A 27776-nucleotide genomic window follows, 5' to 3' on the forward strand; every position below is an offset into this window, starting at 1 on the left:
TCGCAGCAGGGTGGCGCTCTGCAGGGCTCTGGTACATGTCGAACAGTGTGTGTGTCAGCATGCTTACAGACCTGAAGACTAACACACAAGTGTTAGTCTGTGTGTACATATATATATATATACATAAAGTATGTGCTACATAAACACTGTTATTTATTCTTTTTTACCTACAGGGATCTTGCAACACAGTGCATCCACACACACAGACAGAGACACACACTTAAACTGTTTGTGTTTTTTTGTTTTACATGGTTCCCATACGTCCTTGAATACTTGAAAAAATCAACTACATGAGCCAGACGAGATATGTAGCTATTTGAACAAAAAGCTTCAGGAAAGCCTGCTACTTCTCATTATAAAAATGACCAGCGTTCTAACAGTTATTAACCCTGATCTGTGTCTCAAACTGTGCCACGTTGAGTTCTTGAGATTGAGAGAATTAGGCCTGGAAGGTTCTTGAATTTGATGTTTAGGATGGTGTGAGAACCCTGGTTTTAAGTCTGAGGTTAACTGAGGTATTGGCCACATGGGTCTTAAATCTGACAGCCTTAACCTCAAACCTGAACCAGAATACTAAATGGCCTTTAGAAGAAGAATCAACATGCATCCTGGGCATTCAGGTTTTTATCTGAGAAGAGCAGAAGAGTAAATGTGCTGCTGAAGATGAACTACGGCTGTATTACATTAGACCAGTGACACCTACCCTTTAATGCAACCACAAATTGGCTTACAAGCCTTTGAGAATGCCTTCAGCTGTCCTGTACAAACATTTCTTAATCAGACTTAAAGTTGTCAGTCACAAGCTCTTTGTGCACTTGTGCTTTAAAACATGAGTAAACAGAGTAAGTGCCAGGGGGCAATAACACAATCCAACACGGTGTTCTTTAATGTGTGTTTATGTGTGTATCCAATTGTCAAAAAACAGATTTAAATGTGTTTCCATCAGCTGAATAGTACCAAATAAAACATTTTCCTAAAATGTCAACAAAACATCTGGAAAAACTCCAAATCATCGATTAGTATGGGTCTTTTTTTGCACTACATTTCTCCAGCTATAATGTTTGTATGCTACTTTCTTACTCAAATTCTACCTGAAGTTCCCCAGGCTCAGTGACACTTTACAGCTAAATCAAGCTTAAATGGAGTAAATCAACTAAATCCCTTCTGTGTCTCCCTGCAGAGAAAACCCAGAAGGGAGAAAAGAGGAAGCAGAATGGAGTGAAGGAGAAAGGGAAGGAGAGGAGGAAGAGTAGCCCTGAGAAGAAAAAGGAGAGATTGAAGTCAGAGAACGGCTCCCTGCTAAAAGAGCTAGGTACATTGTGTGTGTGTGTGTGTGTGTGTGTGTGTGTGTGTGTGTGTGTGTGTGTGTGCGTGTGCGTGTGCGTGTGTGCGTGGGTGGGTGTACGCCCTGCAGTGTTTGCAGTGTTTCCAAACTGCTCAAATGCACCTCATTGGCTGAACGTATGTTTGTGTGTCCATATAAATATCCTGCTGATGAAAACCTTACAGCACATTGGTAACCTTGATGCATCAATAATTTATTTGAGGTAGTGTTTAGAGCTAAATTCAAAAACAAAGTTTGAAATAATTTATTTTGAAGTGATAAAGACTTCATATGTAGAACCTTTGTCTTAAATAAAATATTGGTACATCAAGGATGCAAACAAACCATTTTATTCTGCTGACCATCCTTTCCATGCTTGTGTGTTTTCTGTTTTTTTGTTGTTGTGTGTATTTTTTTACAGACTTACATGCCTCCACCATCAGTGTTGACATACATTTGCTGTGTGTCGCTCAGTGTAGATCAGGTGTCGGGGGCAACGGTAAAATCTTTAATAAGACTTGACAGTAGCTTGGTCCAGCGGGTCTGATCTGATGCATCAGTCTGTTGGCACTCACAGAGAGGTAGAGTAATGCAGCAAGACTGGATATTATAAGATGTCATCCTTCAAAATCATGCAGACCTCTGAGCTTTGCTGTAATAACTATCACCTTGTTCTAGCCTGTAGAACTGTAGAACATCCTCCTGAGAGGTAAAACACGAGTAACAATCAGCCTGGGATATATTGGGACTGAGCTTTAGTACTCCAGTCGAGGGACTAATGGCTAAACCATCCTACAAACAGTAAGATTGAAAGCCTGAGCATTATTCCTTAAAGTTTTGTCACTCAAAATGACACGTGGATGAGCAAACACGAAATGAATGATTAACAGAAAAGAACAGACGAATAGATTTGATAGATTTATTGTTTTGAGTTATTTATCAAGCCAGAAACACAATATGCTGAACCAAACCGTGGATGTCACTTTGATCTCTAGGAACTTACAGTTGAAAAAGTAATATAACAAGCTCAAATCAGAGTGGTGCTGCGGCTCATGGGGGTCATGGGTACTGTAGTGTTTTGTCTTTCTGATGCCAATGGAGATTTACAGCATGTTAAGAGTGAAGAGAACATGAAGCAAGCTGAGAAAAAGTTCAGTTATCTTCTCATTTTCAGTAACAAAGCAAAGCTAATGCGAACCTTAACTCTCACAATGGATGAAAGACTACCGAACCCAGCAGGAAATGATGTAAACACAATTACAACTGTATGGGGGAATATAATAAAAGCACAATACCGCCTCGTTATGTACGATACATCCGTCTAGTCTTGCGTTGGTGGTATTAATTGGAGAAATCTGACTGTGAACCATAAAAACAAACTCCCTGAGGTTTCTATGGTGAAATTCCTGTTAACCCTTGCATTGACCATAAATCCGGCAATGTTGTTTTTGTAAAACGAAGTGCTAAACGCATCATTCCCTCCGCATGGAATCAAATGGAAAAAAAAAAGTTTGACCCATGATCCAAACTTTAATAGTTGGGAATAAGAGATGGCGAAAACAAGCATGGCCATGATGGTAAAACTGAGAAGAGAGCAAGAAGCTCTGTCAGCGTCACTCTTAGTCATTAATGGGTAACTGTGAGCGAGACACCATTAGAATAAAGGAGAGAGGCCTGTCACTGCCAATCCCGATCATTAGTGAGATGAGGATGGATGATAATGGTTGTCTATCCTGCTAGAAGGTGATCCATTCTCCACTACCTATCATTACAGCTACATATGATGCACAGAAGACAGATATTAAATGGAAATTGAGCACCCAGATTATGTGTATGTAGATATTTGTTCATAACACTGACAGTTCACAGGCGTTTAGCTGACGCTCGTATCAGCGACGACTTGAAGTGAATGAGAAGAAAAAGGCTCGGGACATGAGATAGACTGTTGATGCATACACAATTGAATCTGTAGCTTTTAAGTTGTCAACACGAGACAAGCCACCTGCCTGACTATTGGGGTGCAAATTAACATTTCAATGAACGACATATGCATAAAAAGTCTACTACTGTACTGTAAAGCGATTTGTCCATCACTAAGCAGTGACAGAGGTTTCTTTTTTTATTTTCTGCTGAGCAGAAGTGACATGTTTAGCCTGGCGAAGTCGACGAGTAACTATTTTTTTTGTGGCTAAGACCTTAAATATCTCAGGAAATATTCCAGGTTCATGTTAGCAAGGGTATAAACATGTTGACTGATGTACTAAAGCCTCTCTGTTCACAAACATGGGAGTTTCAGGTTTTAAATTGAATATCCATCCCTCTGTTCATGTCCATCTGTTTACCGCTCCATCTGCATTTGCTGAGGTAGATAGGCTTGTTTTGAAAGAAGTGCCACTCACGGATGTGTCGGCAGCTCCCGTAATGTTGTATTTCCTGACATCCTGAAAACGTCCTCAGTTTATTTTTTCAGATACAGCTGCTTCATGGGGCAGTAGAGCTGTGACAGTTTGATGAGAGCTAGTGCTGTCGGTTTTGGCAGAACCAGAGCGCACTGTCAGGATCAAACACAGTGTTTCCTCTCTTTCAGGTTATAGCTTTCAGGATTTTATTTTGGAAATGTTCCCCTCAAAAGGCTTTTTTTTCTTTTCAGGCTTTATTTTGAAAATGTTTTCCCCCAAAATTACATAACCATTCAATGCCATAAAAAAAAAGGTAACAACCTCACATTTGATAGCGTAAAAATCAAAAAGGAGCAGTTGGAACCACATGGTCGACAAAATACAGACTGGATCCTTTGCACAAAAAAGTTTTACTGCAGTTTCCTTGTATGAAATAGCATCTTAAATAAAATCAAAACTGTTAGTAGTGAAAATGAAGTGAAACATTTCATGGATGGCTTAGATCACACAGTCGTATAAAGCTATAAAAAGTGTTAATGACAACAATTACATCTTCTATGAAGATTTTATATTACAAAAGTGTGTATATGTATACACAATACACTGTGTGACTATACTATGCATTATCTATGTTGCGGATGAAACTCTAAAGCAGGCCTTCTCAAGGACCCAGCCCATACCTCGATTTATGAATACAGCACACGTGCAGTGTAACATTTGCCGACAATGTGATGGGTGCTGAGCATTATTTATTATTTTTTTATCTTCCCGAGAGAGAGAGATGTAAGCCCCCTCCACACGCGACTTTCTTGTTGTTGTTGAAAATGGAATCGCTGGGGAAGAAATCTGAAAAACACATGTTTTGTTTTGTCTATACAGATACAGCCGGAGAGGAACCAAAAGAGGTGGGGTGGTTCAGTGCGGTGTGTGTGTGCAGTAGAAAAGGTAGATGTGTAGGCGTGTATGCAAAGATCCGAATCCCAAAGTTGAAAAACCGAATCCCGAATGTAGCTTATGTCTCCAGCGTTAACATTACTGTCATAGCGATGTTAACTGTAGAGAAAATGCGTTGTTGCTGCCGAGTTCACGTGCTGGTTGAGATCATTTCTAAAACTAGTAAATGCATTTTTTCTTTTTGTAAATGTGGTAGATTAAATATTATTTTCTTATCACCAATTGTTCTGGACCTTCAATAAAAATCAGATGCAGACCCTTGGGTAATACGTTTAGGAACTCTAAAGTTTAGTTTTAGTTTAAATTTTTGTTCTTGTGTAAGTGAAAGAAACACAATTTATGATATACTGTGTGGGCGACTAAAATGGAAAACAAAGTCCTATATATCTTTAGGCTTCCTCTAAAAACACTCCAGTGTGAATAGCTTCTATATGTAGGACATCAAGTGGGTGTATTTGTAGCATTGCATAATTCTTGTTTACATATACCTGGATTTAATAAGTTTTGAATAAAAAGCGGTGGGCTGCACAGACAATTACTGTACATGATTTATATCTGAGAGTCTAAATGAAAATGAGTTCTGGTGACTAACTGTGCTCTCTAATATCATTTATCCTCCTTTTTATGTGCATGAGTAAAAAAGTCCTACAGCTAAACAACAGTGTAAATGATAACATAACAACAAACGTCAACATACAACACATGGAAGCATTAAAAGTACATTAACAGGACGTATTGGTGCACTGGCAGCAGCGCTAGAACAACATGTAAAATGTGAGGCACTCGGCTCCTTCGTGTGATCTCAGAAAACGAACATGACAGAACGTTGCTCAAAGCTACAAAAACCACCCAACAAAGACTTCACGCTGTCATCAAAGGACAAAACCTGGAGCTACTCTGTCGATAAAGAAATAGGCTTCTGCCTTTGTGGGATTACAGCATTTTGGTAGGAATTATATACAGCTAAGCTTAACCTCACTCTATTGTTAACATTTCTGTAACATGAAATCCAGCCATACATCTGCAAAGATTCAGTTTCCACTTGTAGGACTTCTGAGTTTTGGCTTTGTGTGTCAGCAGCAGAGTTTTGAGAAATAGGTCTCCAAGTGGATGGTTTGTCAGCCTGAATCTCCTGCATGAATGTGAAGTGGTGTCATGTACCTTACTGGAGTTAGACCTGCATATTTGCAGATTTTACTCAGTGGCTTCAGAAAACTTAAAATGGGTCCTGCTGCCAAACTCGCCTCAAAAGGCAACTCCACTTTAGAGCAACGTAGGCTTTACTTTTGTCATTTTAGCCACCATTCCTATTGGCTTATACAGAGAGGCTGTCTTTGGGAATCTCACAGTTTGATTCTACTTCTTTTTATTTTTAATATCAAAATGCAAGTAGTATTACCAAAGTAGGCAGTAAATAAAGCCAAACCATTCACTTTGTATATTTAGTCCATTGATATGCAATATGAATCTTAGCTAGCAGTCAGGCTAACTGGTCTTAATGAAGATCACAGTCATACTTCACCTTCTTACTGCAAAGCCCCCCACATACCTGTTATCTGTTGCCTGTTATCTGTAGATGGAGCTACAGTCCAGTACCGCACGTAACAAAAGCAAAGTATTGTAAACAACTCCCTAATTTTACCATTTTTTTCCTTTAATAGTTTGAATAATGTTAAACTGTCTGTTGTACATTAAATGTTGAAGCGCTGCTGGTGCAGCTCTTACATCTGGATCCCACAGGGAACGTTTAGCTTCAAACCCCACAAGAAGCATTTCAGAAGTGGAGTGTTTTGCCTGTCAGACTTCGTAACTAACCTTGGTTTATGTGCTTCTGCCATGGGTAAATGTGCTGTGTTAATGTAGTTAAATTGTTTTCCTTTTGGCTGGTTCTCGATCGGATATTTGCAGAGGGTGTTTTATTTTGAAAATCAACTGGATTCTCTATGCCGTTACTGCGGTGCTTCTGATGGAGTTACAAACATTGCCTAGAATGGCCGCAATCAGCTTTAGTGGTCATGGCGCACCCACAACGCGTCGCAGCTTTACCTGGTGGAATTTAGCAGTTACTCACGGTGGTATTTCATGTTCTCAAGAAAATACTGAATTCTTTGATTTCGGGGGGATTTATTGGGAATAATAATGGTTACACATCTCACCAGGTCAAACTCTAGCACAATATATACAGTTTAATATACAGTATATGTACCAGGTCTCTTATCATTACCATACAGTATCTGCGTTTGTATCTTAGAGTACAATCTGGCAGTGATGTTTTGAGATTTTCACCCACACGCCCAGTGACTATCAGCGATGACGCAGGACTTTCTCTCATTTCCTTATTTAACCAGAGCAGAGGGTCTCGAAGCCAACAGTATTTTCCTGTTGAAGTAAATTTGATCAATAAACAGAGACGATTACACTAGACAGGAGAGTACTTTAGTTCTGCCTCACTTGCTTCCTGTTGTGATATTATCTCCCTCACCTTTTCTATTATCTCTCTTAGTTCTCATCTGTTTTTTCTCTCTGTATCTGTCCTTTTTCCCTCTCTTCCTGGCTCTGTCTTATAACACTCTCCCTTTCTGTTTATCTTTTTCCTCTGTCTCAATCTCTCCATCTTACTGATGAAGGATAAGATCTGCAACTTGATGTTGAATAGATGCCGGGAAATCATCCCTCACATTGTGTTTCCATGACAAACAAACCCTTCTGTGCAAGTGGTGCACTTATGTCGTGCACAACCATATCGTTTGTCTGCATTTGTGCGTGTGTAGCAATGCTTCCCTCTGCCAGCGTTATATACTGTATATATATCGTTCCTGTCTCAGTGTGTCATCTGTGTGTTTGTTTTTGCATGCCGTATGTGTTCATATCTCACAGTCTCAGTGTGTGTGTTTGTGTGCCGGGCCATCTGTTCTCTGTCGGGTCTGGTCCTGACTCCCAGGGCTTTGTCTTCCTCTTAGTGTTCTGGGATCAAGAAGACAGATATGTACCAGAACTCCTTCTCAGATGTACTGTCCCCTATCCCCACTGTTTATTAGTGGAGCCCATATGCCAGCGGTGATTTGGAAAAGGGAGACTGTTCCGAAATCTTCTTGTTGTCACCCTCATAGTCACTGAGGAATTTCATCCTCAAAACTGAGATCCATAATGAATTTCAGAGAGAAAATGTAATCCAGTCGAATCTGCTGTTTGAGTGATGAATCTAAAATATCTGGAGAACATCCACAAAGAAACAACTGGCAAACTAGGAGTAGATGATGAGGTGACTAATTGTCTCTCAGTCTATGAAACCTGGCATACCTTTTTTAAACTGGGCATTGTATGAGTTTATTCAGTACAGTACAGTATTTCAATAGATCATCTAAGAGAAATTTGATCTTCACATTGGCAGTCACATTTGTAGTTGTGGTCTTTGTCAAATGATGACACCATTAACCCAAGCAAATCCACTTTAAGCACTGCCAGACCAGGACCCTGACTCAAAAGTTGGGATGCTATTTTAGCCCAGAAGACATGACACTCACTGTGAGTGTGGGTATCCAAAAACAATTTTTAATTCTGGACGATTGTAATACGTTCCCAGTTTCCATCTGGCCCAAAGAAGTCAACGGTGTTTCTGGATGTTGTCAATATCTGGCTTTCTCTATGCATGGTGGAGTTATAACTTGTATTTTTAGATGCAGCAACAAACTGTGTTTACCAACGGTTTCCCGAAGGTGTTCCAGAGCCCATGAAGTAACATCTTTTATATCTTTTATTCAGCGTTGGTTATGGGCTTTGCCCTTTACATGCAGATTTCTTTGGATTCTCTGAATCCTTTCATGATTTTATTGGTTGTAAATGGCGGTTGTAAATCTTGCAGTTGTGTATTTAGAAATGTTCTTAAACTGTTGGACTACTTGACTACCTAGTCTTTTGTTCTCCGTCCCAACGTTTTAGAACGTATTGGAGGCGACAAATTCAATTCAAGTGGTATATTTGTGAAAAAGTCTTCTGTTCATACAATGTTCAGTTGAATATAGGTTCGAAAAGGATTTGCAAATTATGCCATTCTGTTATTATTTATCTTTTTACACATGGTTCCAACAATCTACCAGGAACAGTTCAGCATTTGTGCTATTATTTCTTTCTTTTTTAATATTTTTTAGAGATTCCCTTTCTTTAACTTTTGTGGTGACAGTAAAAGCAAAAGGGCCTTGAAATCTTAACATTGGACAGGAGTGAGAGAAGTGCCTGTCTGTCAAGTGTGTGAGAGTGGATTTTTCCTTTACCATTCTGTTGATATAGAGCAAATAAAATGATAAAATGTGAATAATGAAATTTCTTTCAGGTAGTTAAAAAAATATGAGGAGAAATTACAGATTGGAATAGTGTGAGATAATTTCTCACACAATACGCTAAGAGACATAAAAGTAAAATGTCTCTTTTGTTGCAGAGAACAAATCTGACAGGTTCACGCTGAGCTTTTTATTCTGGTTGCCATTATTATGTCCTTTTCTGTGATTTCACTCCTTTATTCAGGTGTTTAGCTCTTTTTTGGCCTGCTGACTTCTCATCTCTCCTTCATCGCTCCGATGGGTCTTTTGATCGCTCACTTGCTCCCCCTGCACCTTTACTCTGTTTCAGCCTCTCTGCTTCTGTTTCTAGGCAGATGCTTAGCACCCGAGAACAATCATCAGAGGGCTTTAGACCTAGCAACACACATACACACACACACGCCGTCATGTACAGGCCTGGTCTTGGCCCTGTCCCGCTGCTTGTGCATTCCTTACCCCGCACTGCCTTAGTAGCACTGGCTAGCAAATCCTTTCCCGTTGCTACAATATCAGCTGTTCTGTAATGCCATACTGGGGTTTTTCGTCATTGTGAGACTAGTGTGCACCGGCATCGAGGCCGGCTGTTCCCCAGACTGTAGTTGTCACGCAACACAGCCTTGAACAAGGGCTTTAGATTAGCTTTAACAGCACGAGCACCTTTTGATACGTAGCATTAGCCCACAGTATCCCATTAGTTCAACATGTTAGCCATTGCCGGAGGAGGAGGAGTCGGCAGCGTCATCATCTGGTTTAAAAGATACAGCTACATCAGTCAGATTCCTCTGGAAATAAATGTTATTTGGTTCCTCATTACTGGTCTTAGTATGTTTTTATTCTGCAATATGTTTTTATTTAAAGAAACATCTAACCACCCCTTTGTGACCACTTAAAAACATACTAGGTTACCATTTAGGAAAATAGAAAATACAAAAATGTCCTCCAAGAAGTTAGCGAAACATTTATAATCAATCGAGATTGAGTGTAAAGTGTGGAAACGGCAGAAACAACAACAACAAAGTGACGCCAGGATGAGATGAGGCATTAACTATTGTAGACAAGGATTTTACTGAGATCTGACTTTTCCTATCAGGATGCCATTAGTGCTTTTGAATACAATGTCCTTACAACCATTGGATAGATTACCTTACATTTTTACACATTTTTAACACATTATGCAATACCCCCCCTGAATTAAAGCACCATTAGTCATTTTGATCATTTTTTTCCATTAGCCTTAGCTGTACTCTGTATTTAGTGCTAATTAATATATGTTAATAAGCATGGTAACAAGCTGAACTAAGATTGAGAATGTGGTAAGCATTACACCTGCTAAACATCAACATGTTAACATGCAGATGTTAGCATTTAGCTCAGACCACAGATATGTCTCAGTATATGCTGCTAGCATGGCTGTACTCTCTTGTTTCTGTATTTTTTCCAGCTGTGGTATAGTAATATAATGTCACCATGTACGTTATGTGATTTGAACAGACTACCTTCCTACCTGTCTCTGAACTCCGCTACTCTCGCCTCACCTCTATCATCCCCTCCTGTCTTCCTCACACTTCTTCACTGCCTCTTTTTTTTCCCCCCTCTGTCACCTATTCTCTCCCTCGGAGCTCTCTCGACTCCTGCAGAGACATGCTGCGTCATGGAAACGACCGGCTCAGTGTGTGTGTGTGTGTGTGTGTGTGTGTGTGTGTGTGTGTCTGTGTGTAGCTGGTGTTAAAGCCACCCTAACAGCACCTCCTGCCGTCCTGCTTGGCAGATCATTATAGGCACTGAAGATTTACAGGGAGGCTGAAAAAGACAGAGAAGAGAAAAGAAAAGAAAGTAAAGAAGCTCAGGCCAGAACATTTTTTGCATACACATAATTGTTTGTGTGCAAATTTTTGTCAGAAGGGTTCATGTCTTGTGTGCATCTATCTGGGGTTCCAACACTAGAAAGTTTTTTGGACGTTGTCTCAAATATAATATTTAAAAATATCTGTTTAATCTCCTCTGCAATAAGCAATGTGTAGGCATATAGCACATGCACTCTATCTTGACTCTAAAAAACTCCAATTCTTAATTATTACATTGTGTAATTTAAAGTTGTCAAAATAAAGTATATATAAAGTGTTAAAAACAAAGTTAGTTTGTCTATCTCTGAGTGTTTGAGGTTGTGAAGATGCGAGGGGTGAAGGAGTGGCAAGCCAAAATGTGGGCACGTTCTTCTGTGGGAACAGGAGAGAAGAAGTGCATGAACTAGTGCATGAACCCCCCCCCCCCCAATTCTCTGTTCTCCTTAGCCTCAACTGTATTCACTGCTTTGTATATGCATGTGTGTGTGTGTGTGTGTGTGTGTGTGTGTGTGCGTGTGCGTGTCAGAGTAAGAAAGACTAAAATGCCACAGACAGACACACAGTGCTTTGGCAGCACTTTCACAGCCCACAATGATAGAAAAGGAGCCATGAAAATCTCCTAATTATATACACACAACAAACACACACACACACACACACATACCACAGTGTTGGAAATGGATTTCTGCTGTTGAATGGGTTTATATGTTCATTGCTGATGAAGCGACAGAAACAGCTTGTTCGGATTTATAGTTTATCACGCATACTGTAAATGTCATTGTGTCAGGAGGTGTTTTCTCTTTCCATTTAGAATTATTATGATAGAATACAAATACTTTAACAGGTGCTATGTGTGACATGATCAATTTAGAGATGTTATTACTTTTTAAATGATATTTCATTTTAAGATAATATAGATCAATATGAATAGCACATAGTGTAGACCTGCTTCACTTGGAAAGATAACATTCTGTTATGATTGGTGCTATAGAAATAAATTGAATTGATGTGGCCTCCACTTTGGGAACTTTAAGTGTAGGGAACTGTTATGTTGCTTTATGGCACAAAACTGGAAGATGCTGCGATTTCTAATGGCCCTGTAGTGTGTAGACTGTAGCTGTTTGGATGCATGTATGTTGTCTCTGTGCATTTAGACATGTCCGTCCTATTTTAGGAAAGAAGTTTAAGATTCATGCACTGACTGTATAACTTTGGAAACATAATCCTAATTGAGCGGTTTGTCTTTAATATGCAAAAATATGTGAATGTATTCAATATGAACTTGTAAGCCTAGATTGAAGTGTCACTTTTGAATCAAGGGAACTGACTACGCTAACCCTGTATTTAACAGAATCATGGGATTTAAGGTTTGGCACAAACGTCTTGGGATTGCAGCTCTGAAAAGCTGTACTCTATTCATGCTTTTTACTTCTCAGCTTCTTTTGAGAAACAGCTCCCCTGATGCTTTTAGCACAACCATTTCTGTATTTTCTTTTTAATTTGTGAAAAATGTGCAGCACCTCTCACCTGTCTTCTTTTGTCTTTCTCCCCCTTCTCTCCATCTCCATCTTTCTTTCTTTCATCCCTTTTCCTCTTCGCCACCCCTGCTCCCTCTGTCCTGATATCATCCATCCTTCCTCTTGTATCCTCCATTCTCTCTCCCACTGTCTCCCTTCCCCTTTCTTCAGGTTTGTCAAAGTCCTTCCCATTGGACAACTCTTTGTTCGACAGCTGGCTCGCCCAGTCGGTTCAGATTACCGCTGATGACATGCTGAGCCAGTGGGCTCTTGGTGCCCAACATCGGGACAAGAGCGGCAGCCTGCTCTCCGACCAGGTAGGGTTGATGTGGTGATAACTAAAACACACAGTAGATTTTTACTCATTCAGTACTTCCATAATAATACAAAAAAAGTGATCTGCAAACTGAACATAATTACAGTGTCAGTGTGTGCAGACACCACACAGATCAGACCAGTTAAAGGAGGAGGAGGATTACATTTGAGAGAACTGCAGTCTGGGTCTTGGCAGTGAACACCAGCACACATTGCAAAATTCAAACAGCTGAAATCAGCAGCAGCGTCAAACTGTCCATCACCTCTTGAACTGAATCCCGGTGGACAAAACTAGTGCCAGCAGCACTATCCTTCGTGCAGACATGATTAAGATGGACATCCAAAGTTACATCAAGTTGCAAGTTAAAAAACTTAACTAGGAGGCAAAAGGGCTCCAGACGAAAGTGAGCAGAAAAAAGGGTGAATAACTTTTCAGCTCATACTGCCTGTTGTGTATGACAGAATACATACAGTAGATACATTTAGTATATTTTTTAATGTTTGTCCAACATTCTAAATATTCTAAATATTTGCTCATTCTAACTCATTTCCCTTAAAAGTTATGTTACTGCATCAGTGTTTAGATGCCATGTAAAATCGAGGACTGTTGTAGTAATGTGAAGAAACATTGCATAGAAATTAATATTATTGCAGTTCAGTGCTTCCAGTTTCAGAGTACAGGAGAGAAATTGACACGAAACAGCCAAACATCAAGTAGGTGCAACAACACAAGTTAAAAGATACATAATGTTTCTTCAAACAGCAAATCATATTTCATATGCTAACTGTGATGTTTACTTTACACTATACACTAATGAACACATTCTTGTGGGTATCATATTCCATTCATGCCAATACATCATCCTAGATACATACTGGTCCTTTTAATAAGCCTTTTGAGGAAATTAGTGATTTGAGGCTATATAAATAAAATGTATATAACTTAAGCCACTAAAGAGTGAAAGAGTTTTATTGTATTCTATATAGTTTTTATTGTATCAAGTTGTCAAGTCTCCCAAACTGAAAATCATTCCCACAAACCCACAGAAAAGAGTTTGGCCTCCATCCTTGAAACCACATTGAAATACCTTTTTATTCAGAATTATATCTAACTCTGCATCTGAATCCTTATAAGTGGAGTTTTGAGTTTTGCTCACTTCTCATTGTGGGTTGATGAGTTCGATGAGAGAGCTGATGGTCAGAGCAGAGCTGCCCTGTGGCTGACCTGCTGTTCTCCTCAGGAATGTGCTCTGTTTGTGTATTGATTGGCAGGGGGCTCCAACCAGAATGCATGATATAACTCCATTGTTCGAGGAAAAAACACAAGAACGTGGTCATTTTTTAGTGAAAGTCAGATGTTAATATGAAAATCTGATATCCTTAAGAAGGATTTTTTGAAAAAGGGCCTGAAGTCGACAGAAACTTCTCATGAAGACATTAAACATCACAACACAAGATACTTTGTCATTTGAATTTCTGCTTGACAACAAAATGTCTTACGACATCAGATGCTCACACCCTCCATTGTTGAGCTGTTGGAAATGTGGGTAGGTGGTGGTGGTGGGTGGGGAGATTTTGGTATTACCGGCAAGAATGTGAGGTTTCAAAAACCAGAAAGCAAGCAATAGGCAAATTGTTGTTTTGATCAACGAGCAACATTTGTAGTCTATCATGAACGTTTTGTATAAAACTTTAAACATGAACTAATGCAGCTCTCTTTTCTTCTTTTCTGATTTACACCTATAACCCATCTCCTCTTTCATTTCCAATGCCTGCCTTTTCTTTTTTCACCTCCCCTTTTGTTCTCCTGCTCTCATTTCAGCTCCTGCAGGGCGAGGAGAGCCTGCTAAATCTTATGATGGAGAACTCTATGCAGTCCACCTGGAAAACACCCCAGTTGGGCCGCAAACCACGAGGGAGCAACAAGCCCCGTGCTCGAGGACAACCGCAGTCCACAACCCCTACCCAGACCCCCCATACGCTCCTGTCTGCTGCAGCTGCCTCCGCCGCCTGCAGCCCCTCCACTGCAAAGAGCCTCTGGGCGAGCGTGGCGGAGGAAAAGCCCAGCCATGTGGGCCGGAAAGGGGAAAGGTTCAGGGGATCTTCCAAGGCTCTCCACCATCTTCATCACCACCAGACCAGGAGCTCTGACCTGCACAGGGACCCTCCACCACAGCCACCCATCTCCAAAATGGATTCCTGTCACATCTCAGAGGACTCCGGACGGTGGGACAGCATCCACACAGGAAACGGTGTTACATCAGGGGGTGGATCTGGTTTCACTGCAAGCTCATCTCCACCTCTGGCCTCCAGCCCTGGGGTCATGGTGCCCGACACAGGGGCGATTCTTCGTGGCGGAGCCCCGCGGCTCCGTCTGTCCCGCCAAGGTAAATCCAGAGGGAGGGGCTTCACTGGAGGTGGAGGCATAGCAGGGCTGGGATCTGTGGACCTACCACTGGCAGGAAAGGACACGTCCCTGCTGGACACTGCAGAGACTGACGGGTACTTCTCTGATGGCGAGCAGAGTGATACGGACACGCGCTCTGGCGGACGCAAACTCCGCTTGCCGCAGTTGCATTCTGGGAATGAGGACCTGCTGAGAAGGAGCGTGCTGGCGTCCTAAAGCACTGAGACTCCAACTAACACACACACACACACACGGTTATCCAAGCAGTCCCGCTGGCTAATTGTTTCTCCATCTGTGCCCAGTATACAGTCTACAAAACATGGCTGTATGGCTTTGTTCAACCAAATCGCTGTCACATTTACCAGTGGAAAATCTCTTCAGCTCTTACCTGCTTTGTTTTTGGGGTGAATTTGAATGTAGCTGTTTGCCTGTCGTACAGTAAAGCTTCTCCACCGGACTGTAGTCTGTCGTTAGCTTACCACAAGATGCGATACATTCAACAAATAGGAAACAAACATTACCTTTAGTCTTTTTTTTTTTGTTTTTGTATTTCAGATCCATTTTGTTTCTGGGCGTTGAAGTACCCATTTCTGGCCTCATGTCTGTGGTATCTGCCAGACTTGGGAACAAACACTTTGGGGCATTATTATTATTATTATTGTTATTATTCAAGCTGGTTTCAGGGTCTGCTTCGCTCTTGGTCTTTATGGCCTGAGATGCATCCAATGAGTCCTTGTTTTCTTGAATATGTTCAGTGGAAAGACAATTTCACACCAGAACTGGTCTGAATATGTACAGATGGTGACATGGGACAACATGTATTCAGCCTTGAAAAGCACAACTAGCTAGTCGTAAGAGCTGTAATGTAAGCACTCTTGTGTATAATAGATGCTCATTCAGGGTTGGGGTCAATTCTCATTATGTTGACTCAGTTGTAAAATGCACACTAAAGCGGTCATATTCAAATTAATCTTTACAGAATTCCAACTAATCCAGTTTTTGAATAGCAAATTGACTGACCCCAACCCTGGTGCTCATTCGGATTGTCACACAGAGACACGAACACAAACACACAGACATACTGACATACATACTACTATCAAATCCTTTTGCTCACAAAAAAAAAAAAAAAAAGCCGTTGAAATATTTGATCTGACTTTTGTCAGCTGCTTTCAAATTCTTCCTAATTCTGCGTTCTGTTTTGTTTCTTCTTTTTTTTTCCTTTTGTTTTTTTCGGGGGAGGTTTTTTTTTTTTAGCCTGAACCTTTGGAGAAAATTCATCATAGAAACTCTGTGCCTTCTGTCGCTTGCCCTGTGCCCCTACCTCCCCTCGACCCCTCAACCTTATCACTCAACCAAACAATCGCTAAGTAGATCAATCAGTCGTTTCTCAATCGGATTTGTAACAATCAAACCAAAAGGATATCCCGTTGGATTGGTTACAGAGCGTAGCCAGCATTGGGCTCCTTGTCACCTTAATTGTCTAGTGCCTGAAACAAGGATGTAAATGCAGCGTTTGCCATTAATCAACAAAGCATCTGCAATAGTTAGCAAAGCAGAGCCACACTGTACTATCAGCGCAAAGAGCTGCCTACTTTTTTCTGTGCCCCCCTAACTAGATCGCTGCAGTACAGAGCCATCAATAAACAGAGTTTGGTCAGGTTACACTGTGACCATCATGTTGCTGCAACCATAGATACACATGGAGAAAAGAAAAAAAATACACACAGAAAATAAAACATGAATTTTTTGTATTTTGTGTAGACTGTTTCCTCTGCCAGCGGTCAGGTCAGTGGTATGGATCAATAATGCTTCTTTATTCAGAATTCCTCATGTAAAAAAAAGCATTTAGCATTTTAAGAAATGACGAGACAAGACAAACCCAAGTGAAAGCTTTTGGAGCTTGAAACCACAACTCCCAGTGGCCTGGGTGTCAACTCATGACATAAGAGTATCTTAGAAATTACAATTACACAGCTTTTCCCTCTCAACATATTGTTCTTGTCTTGGTCATATAAAATAATCACTGACTACACGGGTGTGCACTGTGTTCCAAGTCATTGGATGATTTATAGGTAGTAAAGCCCTCAAAGTCACACTTATTTCTGGTTAATACTGTATATGAGGCCACCGGATTTCACAGTGCAGTTTTCAAGCAACAGGCATCAAGAGAAACTTGTTAACCATACTTAATATCACCCAGGTGTATCTATGCAATTTAGTATCGTAAGATGTCCAACATGTTTTATTCAGCTAAGCACCGAGCAGATTTATGGCACCAACATGGTGGCCACTTTAGTTTGACGTGGACAAGCTCTCATACCCGGATGGCTCTGCTGCACCTGTTCTCCTGTTAGATGAATGATGACAATGTAATAATCAGCTTCAGAGGCCTGTGCTCCTAAGTTTTTGAATTGAGTCGTTTGTAAATTTGCTTTTAAAAAGGAGAAAAAACCTTTTTGTTCTCTCAGAGAGTTGTATTTTGTACTTAAAGCAGTCCATGGTATTCTCAGGGGTTAAAAAAAAAAACTTTAAAAAAAGAATAAAAGGTTAGAAAAATTTATGGAAAAAGCGACGTAAGACATAGATGCATATATATATATACACATACATATTTTATATCATATACAGTATATATATATATATATAAGTGATGTGTGTATGTCTAGAAACTTCCTTATTTGAACTCCTACACGACTACTACTGAGCATGTTCCTTCTCTCAGTATGACCATTTGACCATCAGCCCTGGGTTCAATAGTCTCAACCAATAATTAATGATCATTTTAGCTTGTTTGAGTTACCATGTGAGTGGGACAGGTCAGATAATATTGGCTCGGTGGTCAACTACAAGGAAGGACTTTCTTTTTATTCTTTCAGCTTTCTTGCAACTAAGACCCCACCCGTCTGGTCCCAAATTAGGGTGAAATAAAGCATCTCAAGTGTTTTTTTGAGGGTTTTTTAAGGGCTGCTTGACCCAGGCCTGATGACGCTTAGGTAGAGGTGCAAGTCCAATCTACTTCCTCTGGGTTTTTCTTTTGTTTGTTTGTTTTTTTTTTGTTTGTTTTTTTTTGTTTTTTTGTATGGACAGCTTCTAACCTGTCTTCTGAAGTGACCACGCCAAAGAACAGATCTGTGTATCAAGGCAGCATATTTACACCTTACCTACACAAACACACTTACACATGCTCTGTCTCTGGTTTAAATAATGAAAAAAAATGTTAGATGAGGATGTCAGACGACTCTGCCAGCGCTGTACAGGTCAGCTCGGTTTAATCCACATCTCAACCTGGTTCCACCCGGCTCCACATGGTTCAGTCAAACGTGGTGTTATGTGACGTCCTCCAATGCAGGGGGCACTGTTAAATCCACCACCAATAAAACCAACTTGGATTTTTCCAAATCTGCATTCACGGGGGCTTCACATAGGAAAAGACTGTTGCTGCAGTAATGGGCAGACGATGGTTGTTAAACACAGACTCACATATTAACCCCCTACAGGAAATGCCAAATGCTGCTGAACTGAACACACAACATACAGCTCTTTCTCTCTCTCACACACACACACACCCACACACACACCAGAGTTGGTATAACAGGGTTATAATGTACAAGATGACTAGTTTTTTATGTATATGTGGTCCTGACTGCATCAGGAAGTATGAGCTTACTCAGAGTGAAACGCCCCCTAACAGCAGGAGAGTATTATTACTGGTGACAGCACAGCATTTCTGTCTCCTTTGTCCTTCAGGGGTAGCCATTGTAGAAGTTTCATATTGTTCGTTAGTCCACGCTTGTCTCTTTTGAGAAGGTTTTGTGTTGAAGTGTGCAAAGTATTGTCTAATACTGTTGCTGTATTTGTAAAACAGCATAGATAAGAGTACAGGTGGACTTTTTTTTGGACTTCTATGATGGCTACTGTTATTACAACCCCCATGGAAACTGACCATAACAACACATACAACAACTACAACAATGCTTGTGTTCTGAAGCAATGACGTGATGAAGTTATCCTCCACTGGGTGGTTGTTACCATTCATGTGTTGCGAAGACAGAAAAATGTAATCTTGGTTTCAATATTCAATGTTCAAAGTAGCCTGACTTTGTAGACAGTGGTATTAGACAAGGCCTCACATTTACGGCCTTAACATGTAGTAGCAAATGCTAAGGCTGCACAGCGCAGGCAGGAATAAAGAACAATTTCTTTGGCTGAATTTCCTCTACAGAAAGATGAAGAGGTAGTTAGGTAGCTGTTTCTAAAAGATTTGAACCCAAGAACAGCACCATACTACCTTGTCAGGCAAATTGCAGCTCAGATGTTCTTTCTCCTCGATGCTGTGCAGCCTTGGCATACACAAACTGGTTATTATTCTATATTTACAGTGTGGCTTCAATGCCCTCTCCTTCCGCTTCATAGATGCTGTAGACTGGAGTCTTTTGCAGGTTCTTTTTATCAATATCCACTAGAATACAACTTCAAAGCATCACTGTCCTCTGTGTGGTACGTCGGTGTGGGTGTTGGCTTGTAGCCCAAAATGTGCTTTGATGATCTTCGAATTTTGCAGCTCTTGTCAGGTTTGGATATCCACGTGATGTGAGATCCAGATTTGTTTCTTCTCTGGGTTTAACATGTGATATCAATAATGGCATTTAAATAGTTTTTGCCTCAGAGTGAAGCATCAGTGTCGGTACCAGCAGAAGACCTTGTGGAATATTGGAAGCAAGCTCGCCACTTAGTGTGCATGGTAAAGATATTATGCATAACGGATAAATATACAACTTTTGTTTTGTAAGTGGTTGAGCTGGTGCATGTGTGTGAGCAACACCCTCTCCCCCTGGAGTTGGCATGAATGCTACGCTACAGAAATAAGCTGGTGGGCATCATGCACGTAATAGCAGGTCGGAAACACACCTACACACAGTGAAGCATTCCACCCAGACTTCTGCTGAAAAGCTGGTTAAAGTCTGATGCCGATTGCTGCAGGCGATTGGAACCTCTCCTATAATTCACACAGCTGCTGTCTACTGTACCGACACTTGTAAAAACCCCTTGGAAAGACATCATTGCACCAGCAGGGCTGGGTTCCTCAGATCTTCCTCAGATGGGCAAAGGTCACGTTTAAAGCTTTTTATCTGCAGGGAGGCAGGTTAGGATCATCCAGCAACAAAATCTGTTGTACAAGCCAGTTTTCGCAAAGAAAACCATCTTTTGATTTGAACAGGAAAAACCTTGTGTCGCACTTATTGGATGAAAAAGTTGAATTTCCGCAGACAAAAATTGATTGTTGCCCTGAGGTGGTTTTGAGGAACCAGAAGGACATCAGTATACTGTTCATAGGATGTCTCTCTTCCTCTGTGGTTGCTGCTTCATTCGATGAGAAAGTGGTTTGAGGCTGTTCTAAGGTCAGTAAAGACAGGATTGGCAAGTGCTCCACATTCTTTAGTGATAATATATATTTCCTTCAATGCCACAGCACCTCAAAAGGTGAGTAGGATTACAGACAACACATCTTCAGATTATCGATATTAAATTTAGATTTTTAAAAAGTTATTGTCTGTCTATAAAATGTACTGTCTATAAAAAGAGACTACGTCTGTGTTTAATAATTGTAATAATCTGTAATGTTTTCAGCCTCTCAAATGTGGAGAATTCCTGCTTTTTTCAGTTTTATATCATATTAAACTAAACATGTCTTGATTTGTCAGTCCAAAACCTGGACTGATAAATCAAGACATGAAGACGTCACCTTTTGACTTTTGAAGTTTTTCAATTTTCTGACATTTTATAGACCAGACGATTAATCGATTAATCTAAAATCTGCAGATTAATTACTAATGAAAATAATGGTAACCCCTACTTCTTAGTGCTTCCTGTGTCTGATCTTGTCTAATCCTTGCTTTACTGTTCTACACCAGCCATACAAACCCACCCACCCACCTACCTATGTACCACTGGAGTTTATACACATCTACAAATAATGTATAATACTGTTCAAATACTACTACTAGAAACATTTTCATTTTCCGTGTTTTGAAAAAGCCTTTGGAAGCTGTTTTTTTTTTCTTTTGTAATGCTTTAGCTGGCCGCCGTGGCTCGTATCAAACTAGAAAGCTGACTCATTATCTGCTTCCTCTGTTTTTACTGGCGCTTTGCTCTCCTCTCTGTTACAGTAAAGTTATGGCTTCAAGGTCTCAATATCCACAACCCAGACACCCTCCACAGATTGGAGGTTTAGTCATACAATCGGAGCTGCTGTGGAGGCAAAACAAGCTTGATTTGTCAAGTTAAGTCTAAATTGGTGGAGTCAAAGAACCACGGTGATTTCTCATTTATTCACGATCTTACAGTGTAGATATTAGGCAGAGCTGGATCAATACATGCAAGTAGTCAGTTTGAATTTGGAAGGTCATTTCGGAGAACTAGATCAACCAGGTGCATTGCCATATGTAAGAAAGTGCTATGACTGGGCCACATCTTGTTTTGACAAATAAAAAGCAGATCAGTAGAGCTCGTATTGATAATTAGTCAATTATAGGTGGTCAACAGAAAAACATTATGCAGCAACTTTGATAATCATTGAAGTCATTTTTAGAGCTGATGACAACTGATTAGTTGAACTGCAAATATTGTTTGGTTCCAGCTGCTGAAATGTGAGAAACTGATGCTGCTCTTCGTCATACATGATAGTAAAACATTGTTTAGTGTTTTGGTCCATTGTTTAGACAAATGACAAATAAATTGACAATGAAAATAATCATTAGTTGCAGCCTTACAGATTACAGAGTCGAATTTTACCACTCAGGTTGCTGCACAAAACAGGGATGTTGTGGTTGCATCCATATCTGAGAAATATCAAGTAATCTGTAGATTATTTTTTCTTTAATCTTTTGTTTTATAAAATTCCAAACACAAGTTTTGCTCACATGCCTTGTTTAATCCAACCAACAGTCTCAACGCGCAAAGAAAAACCCAGAAAGACAGCACATTTTCACACTTTGGAAGCTGAAACCAGAAACAATTGGATAAACAAATGTTAGGATGAGTCAATTATTAAAATAGCCACAGAATTATTTATCTATAGCTCAACGTATCAGTCAATCAATTGTTTCATGATTCAAGTTAGACCTTTATCCACTTTTGAAAGCACCCACTTCTCCAATAGCACCACGCAAAGCAGATGTGTATTTTCATGTCAAACTGTGATATTAGATCTGCCTCCAGAGCAGCTCCAGCACGTTTTTAAAACTAAAACTCCCATCTGTGCAAACTGTGCACCTTACTCTGCCTCTGCCATCCAACATCTTCCCCCTCCCTGCTCACTTTTCCCTCTCCTCTCCCACCACCAGCAAAGTCCCCTCTTCTCCTCCATCCTGAATCCCTAAAAAACAAATAAACAGAAAAAAAAATCCCTCCTGTCGTGTCCCTCCTGCCCACAACTCTTCCTCTCTCCTTTCTTCTCCTCTCCTATCTCTGGAGATCAGCCTCCTTGGCCGGCATGTGGCTCTATTCGAAATGCTTTGGAAGCATAGGACAATAAAAAAAAAAGGAAAGAAAAGATATAAAAAAGAAAAGAAAAAAGGATCTCTGTAGCTTTAAGGACAAATAATGACAGGCACGTGTTGTGAAAGTACGTGTGAGGAGGGGGGAAATGTTGCACTCTGCTTTGGCCTGGAGAGAGAGAGAGAGGGAAAAAGAGAGATGGATAGAAAGAAGAAAGAAAGAAAGGGAGGAGAGGAGGGAGACATTTACTGAACCGGAGCCAGAGAAGCAGACAGAGAAAGAGTACAACTTGTTCTTTCCCCTGTGTTGTGTTTGCAGCCTGTCCACACAGTCAAGTTAACAAGCAGCTAATATAAACAGCACCAGGCCCTTCCCTTCTCCTTGCCCTCTTGCCTCCTCATCTCTCTCTCTCTCTTTTTCTGTCTGTGCTCTCTATCTCTCTCTCTCTCTCTCTCCCTCTGTACAGCCAGGTCTCCATCCAAGTATTTCCTTTACAAGCTGTAACAATTGAATCAGGAAAGCAGAACGGAAACTGGTCAAATTTACATTTAATGGCATGGCCAGTCCGGAAAACAACTCAGTTTTGTGGGAAGATATTTTATTATCGACCTTGACTTTTAATATGAATCACCCTCTGTGGTTAGATGATGCTTTTATTTTTATTCAGACAAAAAACAACAAATTTAGCCACAGATAATAATGAAGGCTTACAAGGAGAAGGCTGTCCATGTTCTTTATTTCTCCTTACTGTCAACAACAAAACCAACAATTAATTGATCCAACTCACAACTAAGTACGTCCAAGCTGTACCCCAACCCTGATATATCTTATTCCTCAATGGCATAGACCTCCATTATATTATATATAACAAAAACATATATAAAAACCTCAGTGCAGCATACACCATCATGCTGCTGTAAGTACTGATGTGTCAATTGTGTTTTAATCCGCAGCTAAAACTAGTCCCCAACAAATGCACCATTTACTCCTTTTTGCTAAACCTACCAACCAGCTATATTAAAACATATTTTTTAAATGAAACTATATATTTTTCAGCCATTTTTTTTTTTTTTACTTTTTAATATTATTCTATATACTGAATATTTAAATATTCATTAGGGACATGTGGGCTTGTCTAGGCAAGTTTAGCTAGGCAGCACATAATGTACATTAAAAGTAACATGTATAGCTGGCTACGATAACTGTCTTGAGTTATGACTATCCCGTAAACTCCAGGTGAGGCTATATGCACACCTGTCACAGTTCATTTAACTGTGATGACTTCAGGTGGCTAACTAGTGAATTTAATGGTCACATCTATGAGAGGAACAGACTGAAATTAGCTCTGTTTGTGTCTGAGTTGACTGTGCATATCTTTGTTATCCTTTGTGCAAACTGACTCACAAAAGAAACACAAACAGCAGGAGCTCTATCTATGCTGAAACTGATTATTAAAGTGGATGTCTGTGTTATACTTATTTATAGCATCTGGTACTGACAATCCAGTTAGCTGTGTTGCTGCCAAAACCTATTTTCTTAATGTACATAATAATGACAGCCTTGCAAGTGGTGCAGGTCCTTTTGTTATTCCTGCTATCTGGCACAGTACGTAGATGTTTCAGACATGTTTTGTCTTGGTGCATTTTATAAAGTTTGAATCCTGAATTGTTCCCAAGTTCAACACAAATTAAGATTATTAATATTTATTTGTTGGCCATATCACCCAGCCCTGCTTGAGTTGGACTGCCACAGACAGGGAGAAATGTTGACAGTAAGAAAAATACAGCACAGCAGCAGCTTTATTCTTTAAATGTCACAATCGAGTATTATATCATTTTTGGCAACTTGAAACCTTGATGGAAACATGGCTTGAGTTTATGGTTCCTCCCTTACAATCTGAGCAATTTATTCACCCTCTTTACATCTGGTTTTACAATTAGGCTCCAGGGAGGTTCAGACTGGACTCAGACATATATCACAGCAGACAAATTGAGGTGTGAATGGAACCAAGAACGCACTGAAGATCCATTTGGCTGAAGCTACCGTCCCCCACCGGTGGTCAAAGCAACATTTGTTAGCATTAAATTCTGAGTTTGGCTGGGAACTGCACACAAAGTGTAAATATAACGAAAAGGACACTGGTGGGAGTCTGTTTTATGAAGAATAGAGTGATTTCAGCGCAGGCACTGGAGACACTTTACTTCCAGGTGTAAATGTGATCTGGATAAATCACATCTAGACACAATCTGAATTTAAGACGCAGGTTAAGAGGCCCTCTGTACTGTGTTTCTGCTATTTCTTCTAGTCATAACTTCACTGCTCTGCCTGTCACTGCTTTATTTCTTTCTCCTGGTTATTTTATCCCATTTTTTCACTGTTCCCCATCAATGCTTTTGTAATCTGACTTCTTTTTTTCTTTAGTGCATGTTTATCATCTTCCTCTGAGGCAAATATGTATTTATTTGCCTCCAAGGTCCGATCTTTGATGCATGCAGGGAAGAAAAATGCCTCTTGATTACATAAATTGGGGAAAGTGCTGTCCCTCTGTACGCATGTGTTATTGTGATAATACACTGTATCCAAACAGGTGTGTGTGTGTGTGTGGTTGCAGAAGGCATAGGAGTATAGTTATGTGCACACGGTGAGCCAGAGAAACTGGGTTAAATCTAGTTTAAACTATCCAGCAGGTCATCTGTTCTCCCAGTGAGGTGACTGATCTTTTGCTTCAGTCTCCCTTTGTTCTCCTCACCTCCTTTTCTTTCTCCATCACCACCATCTCCTCCTCCCCCTCCTCCTCCTCCTCCTCCTCATCTGAAGGGAACTGGAACAGTCTCTCACTCTCTCTCAGGCTATTTCCACACTAAGCTGGCTAACTTTGAAAACACTGTTTACCTAAGAAAACTGAAAAGTTCACTCAAGCATTTTTTTTTTAGGTCAGATAAGTAAAGATCCACACTAAATGTTTGAACAATAGGAAAAATCCTATCTACAACCATATTCTTCTAACTGGTAGTTGGTTAGCTGTACCTAATGTGGTATATGTGCTATTGGGCCATACAAGTAAAATTCTGTTTCTATATGCCCTCAAAAAAATGGCTTACAGTAAACTAGAAACCCGTTTTCAATAACCTAGGTAGGGAATGCAGAACCTGATTTTCTTTAAATAACCCGGTTTCTTGATTGCATGTAAACATACTGACTCGTCTACCCCATTTATATCAGTGAGAGTGGACTAAATATATTCTCGTTTCTCAGTACAACACAGACTACAGCTTTCAGAATCCACACCTCTTTTTAATAATAAAACCTGAACATGTAACCTTCACGATGGCAGGATTTGCTGATGGAATGATTTAGTTAATATAGTAGTATCCGTATTTTTCTCAGAGAACTGAATGGGCAGAAAATAGTGATTGATCGGGTGACCACAGAGCAGGCAACAGAAAGATCTTTACTGCCACACAGGGTTAGGGTAACTCAAGGCTGGCATTTTCCCACTCTGGTGACTGCTTTCAAAAAGCTTTGTTTTAGAAGGACACCGGCTAAGTGTGGACAAAGAGCCAAAATGGATTCCTGTGCATGTACTTTTATGCATTTCCCCTCTCCTCTCTATTTATAGTCAGTCTGTCTTTCTCTTACTTTGTGTTGCTTTGACATTTTCTGTCGCACTCTCAGCTTCACTTTTCTCCTCCCTTCTTCTTCTGTTTCTCTCCTCAGTGCAGAGCAGGCAGTTTCTGACTCTCATAATAAAAAAATTTAATAAAATAAAAAGATCTCACTCTCCTCTCCTGACCTGCGATTCACAGGTTCAAGTTTTCTCCCTCAGGTTTAAAAAAAAACAAAACTTATTCACAGCTAAAATTCAGTGGAGTTTTGGTTTGCAGGTTTTCAGCAACATTTTCATATAAACTTCTCTTAAGTCCTTTTTCCTATGAGCACTTATAAATATCCAATTTTATGTTAATCTGCTATTTTAAGCACTTAGTATGTCCTCATTTGTTGAAATAAGGTTAATTGATTAAGCTGCTTCTTGTTTGAACAGTTACTCTCCCTCCTCTCTGCTCTCTCGTGACATTTTTAAACATTATTGGGTATCATTCTGCAACATGGGATTGTTTTGCATCATATTGGTCATATTTAGGCACTATCTGAATACCAATCAGCCTCATCCAATCAAAGCAGAGCTGGACACAGGTTTTGTCTCCTCCTCGTCCTGTCTTATTTGTCCTTATAAAAGTGTTAAAATCTCTGCTGTCGTGTCCAGTTTCTCCTCCACTCTGCATCGGTTCTTCAATACAATAATATGAATGTTGCAGGAGTTTATCCTTCTGTATTCTTTGTTTCAAAGAATGTTGTGCCATTTGTTAATAGCAAAGAGAACTATTGAACATATATGAAAAAGAAGAGCTATTTTAAATTATTTTTTGGCTTTTTTTGCTATATTTATTTTCTTGTATTAGAATCTTCTTTGTAGGAGGGAAAAATCAAAAAATGTATTTTTCATTAGTGCGAAAAACCTATTTTCTTCCTTTTTGTACAATTTCGATGTTTTAAGCGAGACTTTGAAAAGCAATATGACGATGATGACGATGTTTCCTGTGACTGTATCTGCATGCTGTTTGTGTTGCCTTAATGATGGCTGCGTCCCACTTTGATCCCTCTCTACCCCACCCTACCCCCAACCTGTCAGGCCCCTCCCTCCCCCAACTCTGAACCCACCCCTCCCAACTTCCACCTTCATCTGATGGAGTCCCAGTCCCACCTGATCCAGTCTAGACCAATCCAGTCCAGTCCAGTGCAGTCAATAAAGCAGTGCTTTCTGTGTACACAAAACTCTCTGCCTCTCTGTTCATCACACAAACTGATGTTTCACTGGTCCTTTCTTAGTTATTTTCTCATTTAAATTGGCATTTAAGCTCCGGATTAAAATGTACTGTATATTCATGAAGAGATCTGAATTATCTAAATGACAAACCCATATTTAAATCTTTTTGGTTCAGTAGAAAAATATTGATGTTTTAAGGGAGCATAAGCTTGGCAAGGGTTATGCACAATAGTTCTGTAAGGGGCTCTCTCATTAACCTTTTCTGCAAAAAAAAAAAAAACGTTTCACAAATCCAAAAACTGAATTTGTCTTTGTTTAATTATTTCCCTCAAAAAAAGACAGACTGCTAGTTTCGTCACAGTCTGCATTTCCCAG

The 27776-nt window shown here is 40.0% G+C and overlaps 1 protein-coding gene across 1 annotated transcript in view; it reads left to right on the forward strand.

Moving 5' to 3' along the window:
- The window catches only part of jade2 (jade family PHD finger 2), a 185072-nt gene extending 157670 nt beyond the window's left edge, over positions 1-27402 (forward strand). The window contains exons 12-14 of the mRNA XM_010737760.3: positions 1181-1312; positions 12526-12671; positions 14492-27402. Of these exons, the coding sequence (XP_010736062.2) occupies positions 1181-1312; positions 12526-12671; positions 14492-15292 (1079 nt within the window). The 3' untranslated portion in view covers positions 15293-27402. The remainder of the gene's footprint in view (positions 1-1180; positions 1313-12525; positions 12672-14491) is intronic.
- The last annotated feature ends 374 nt before the right edge of the window (positions 27403-27776 follow it).

This window comes from Larimichthys crocea, chromosome XXII (assembly GCF_000972845.2).
Source record: "Larimichthys crocea isolate SSNF chromosome XXII, L_crocea_2.0, whole genome shotgun sequence".
In the NCBI taxonomy this organism is placed as follows: domain Eukaryota; kingdom Metazoa; phylum Chordata; class Actinopteri; family Sciaenidae; genus Larimichthys; species Larimichthys crocea.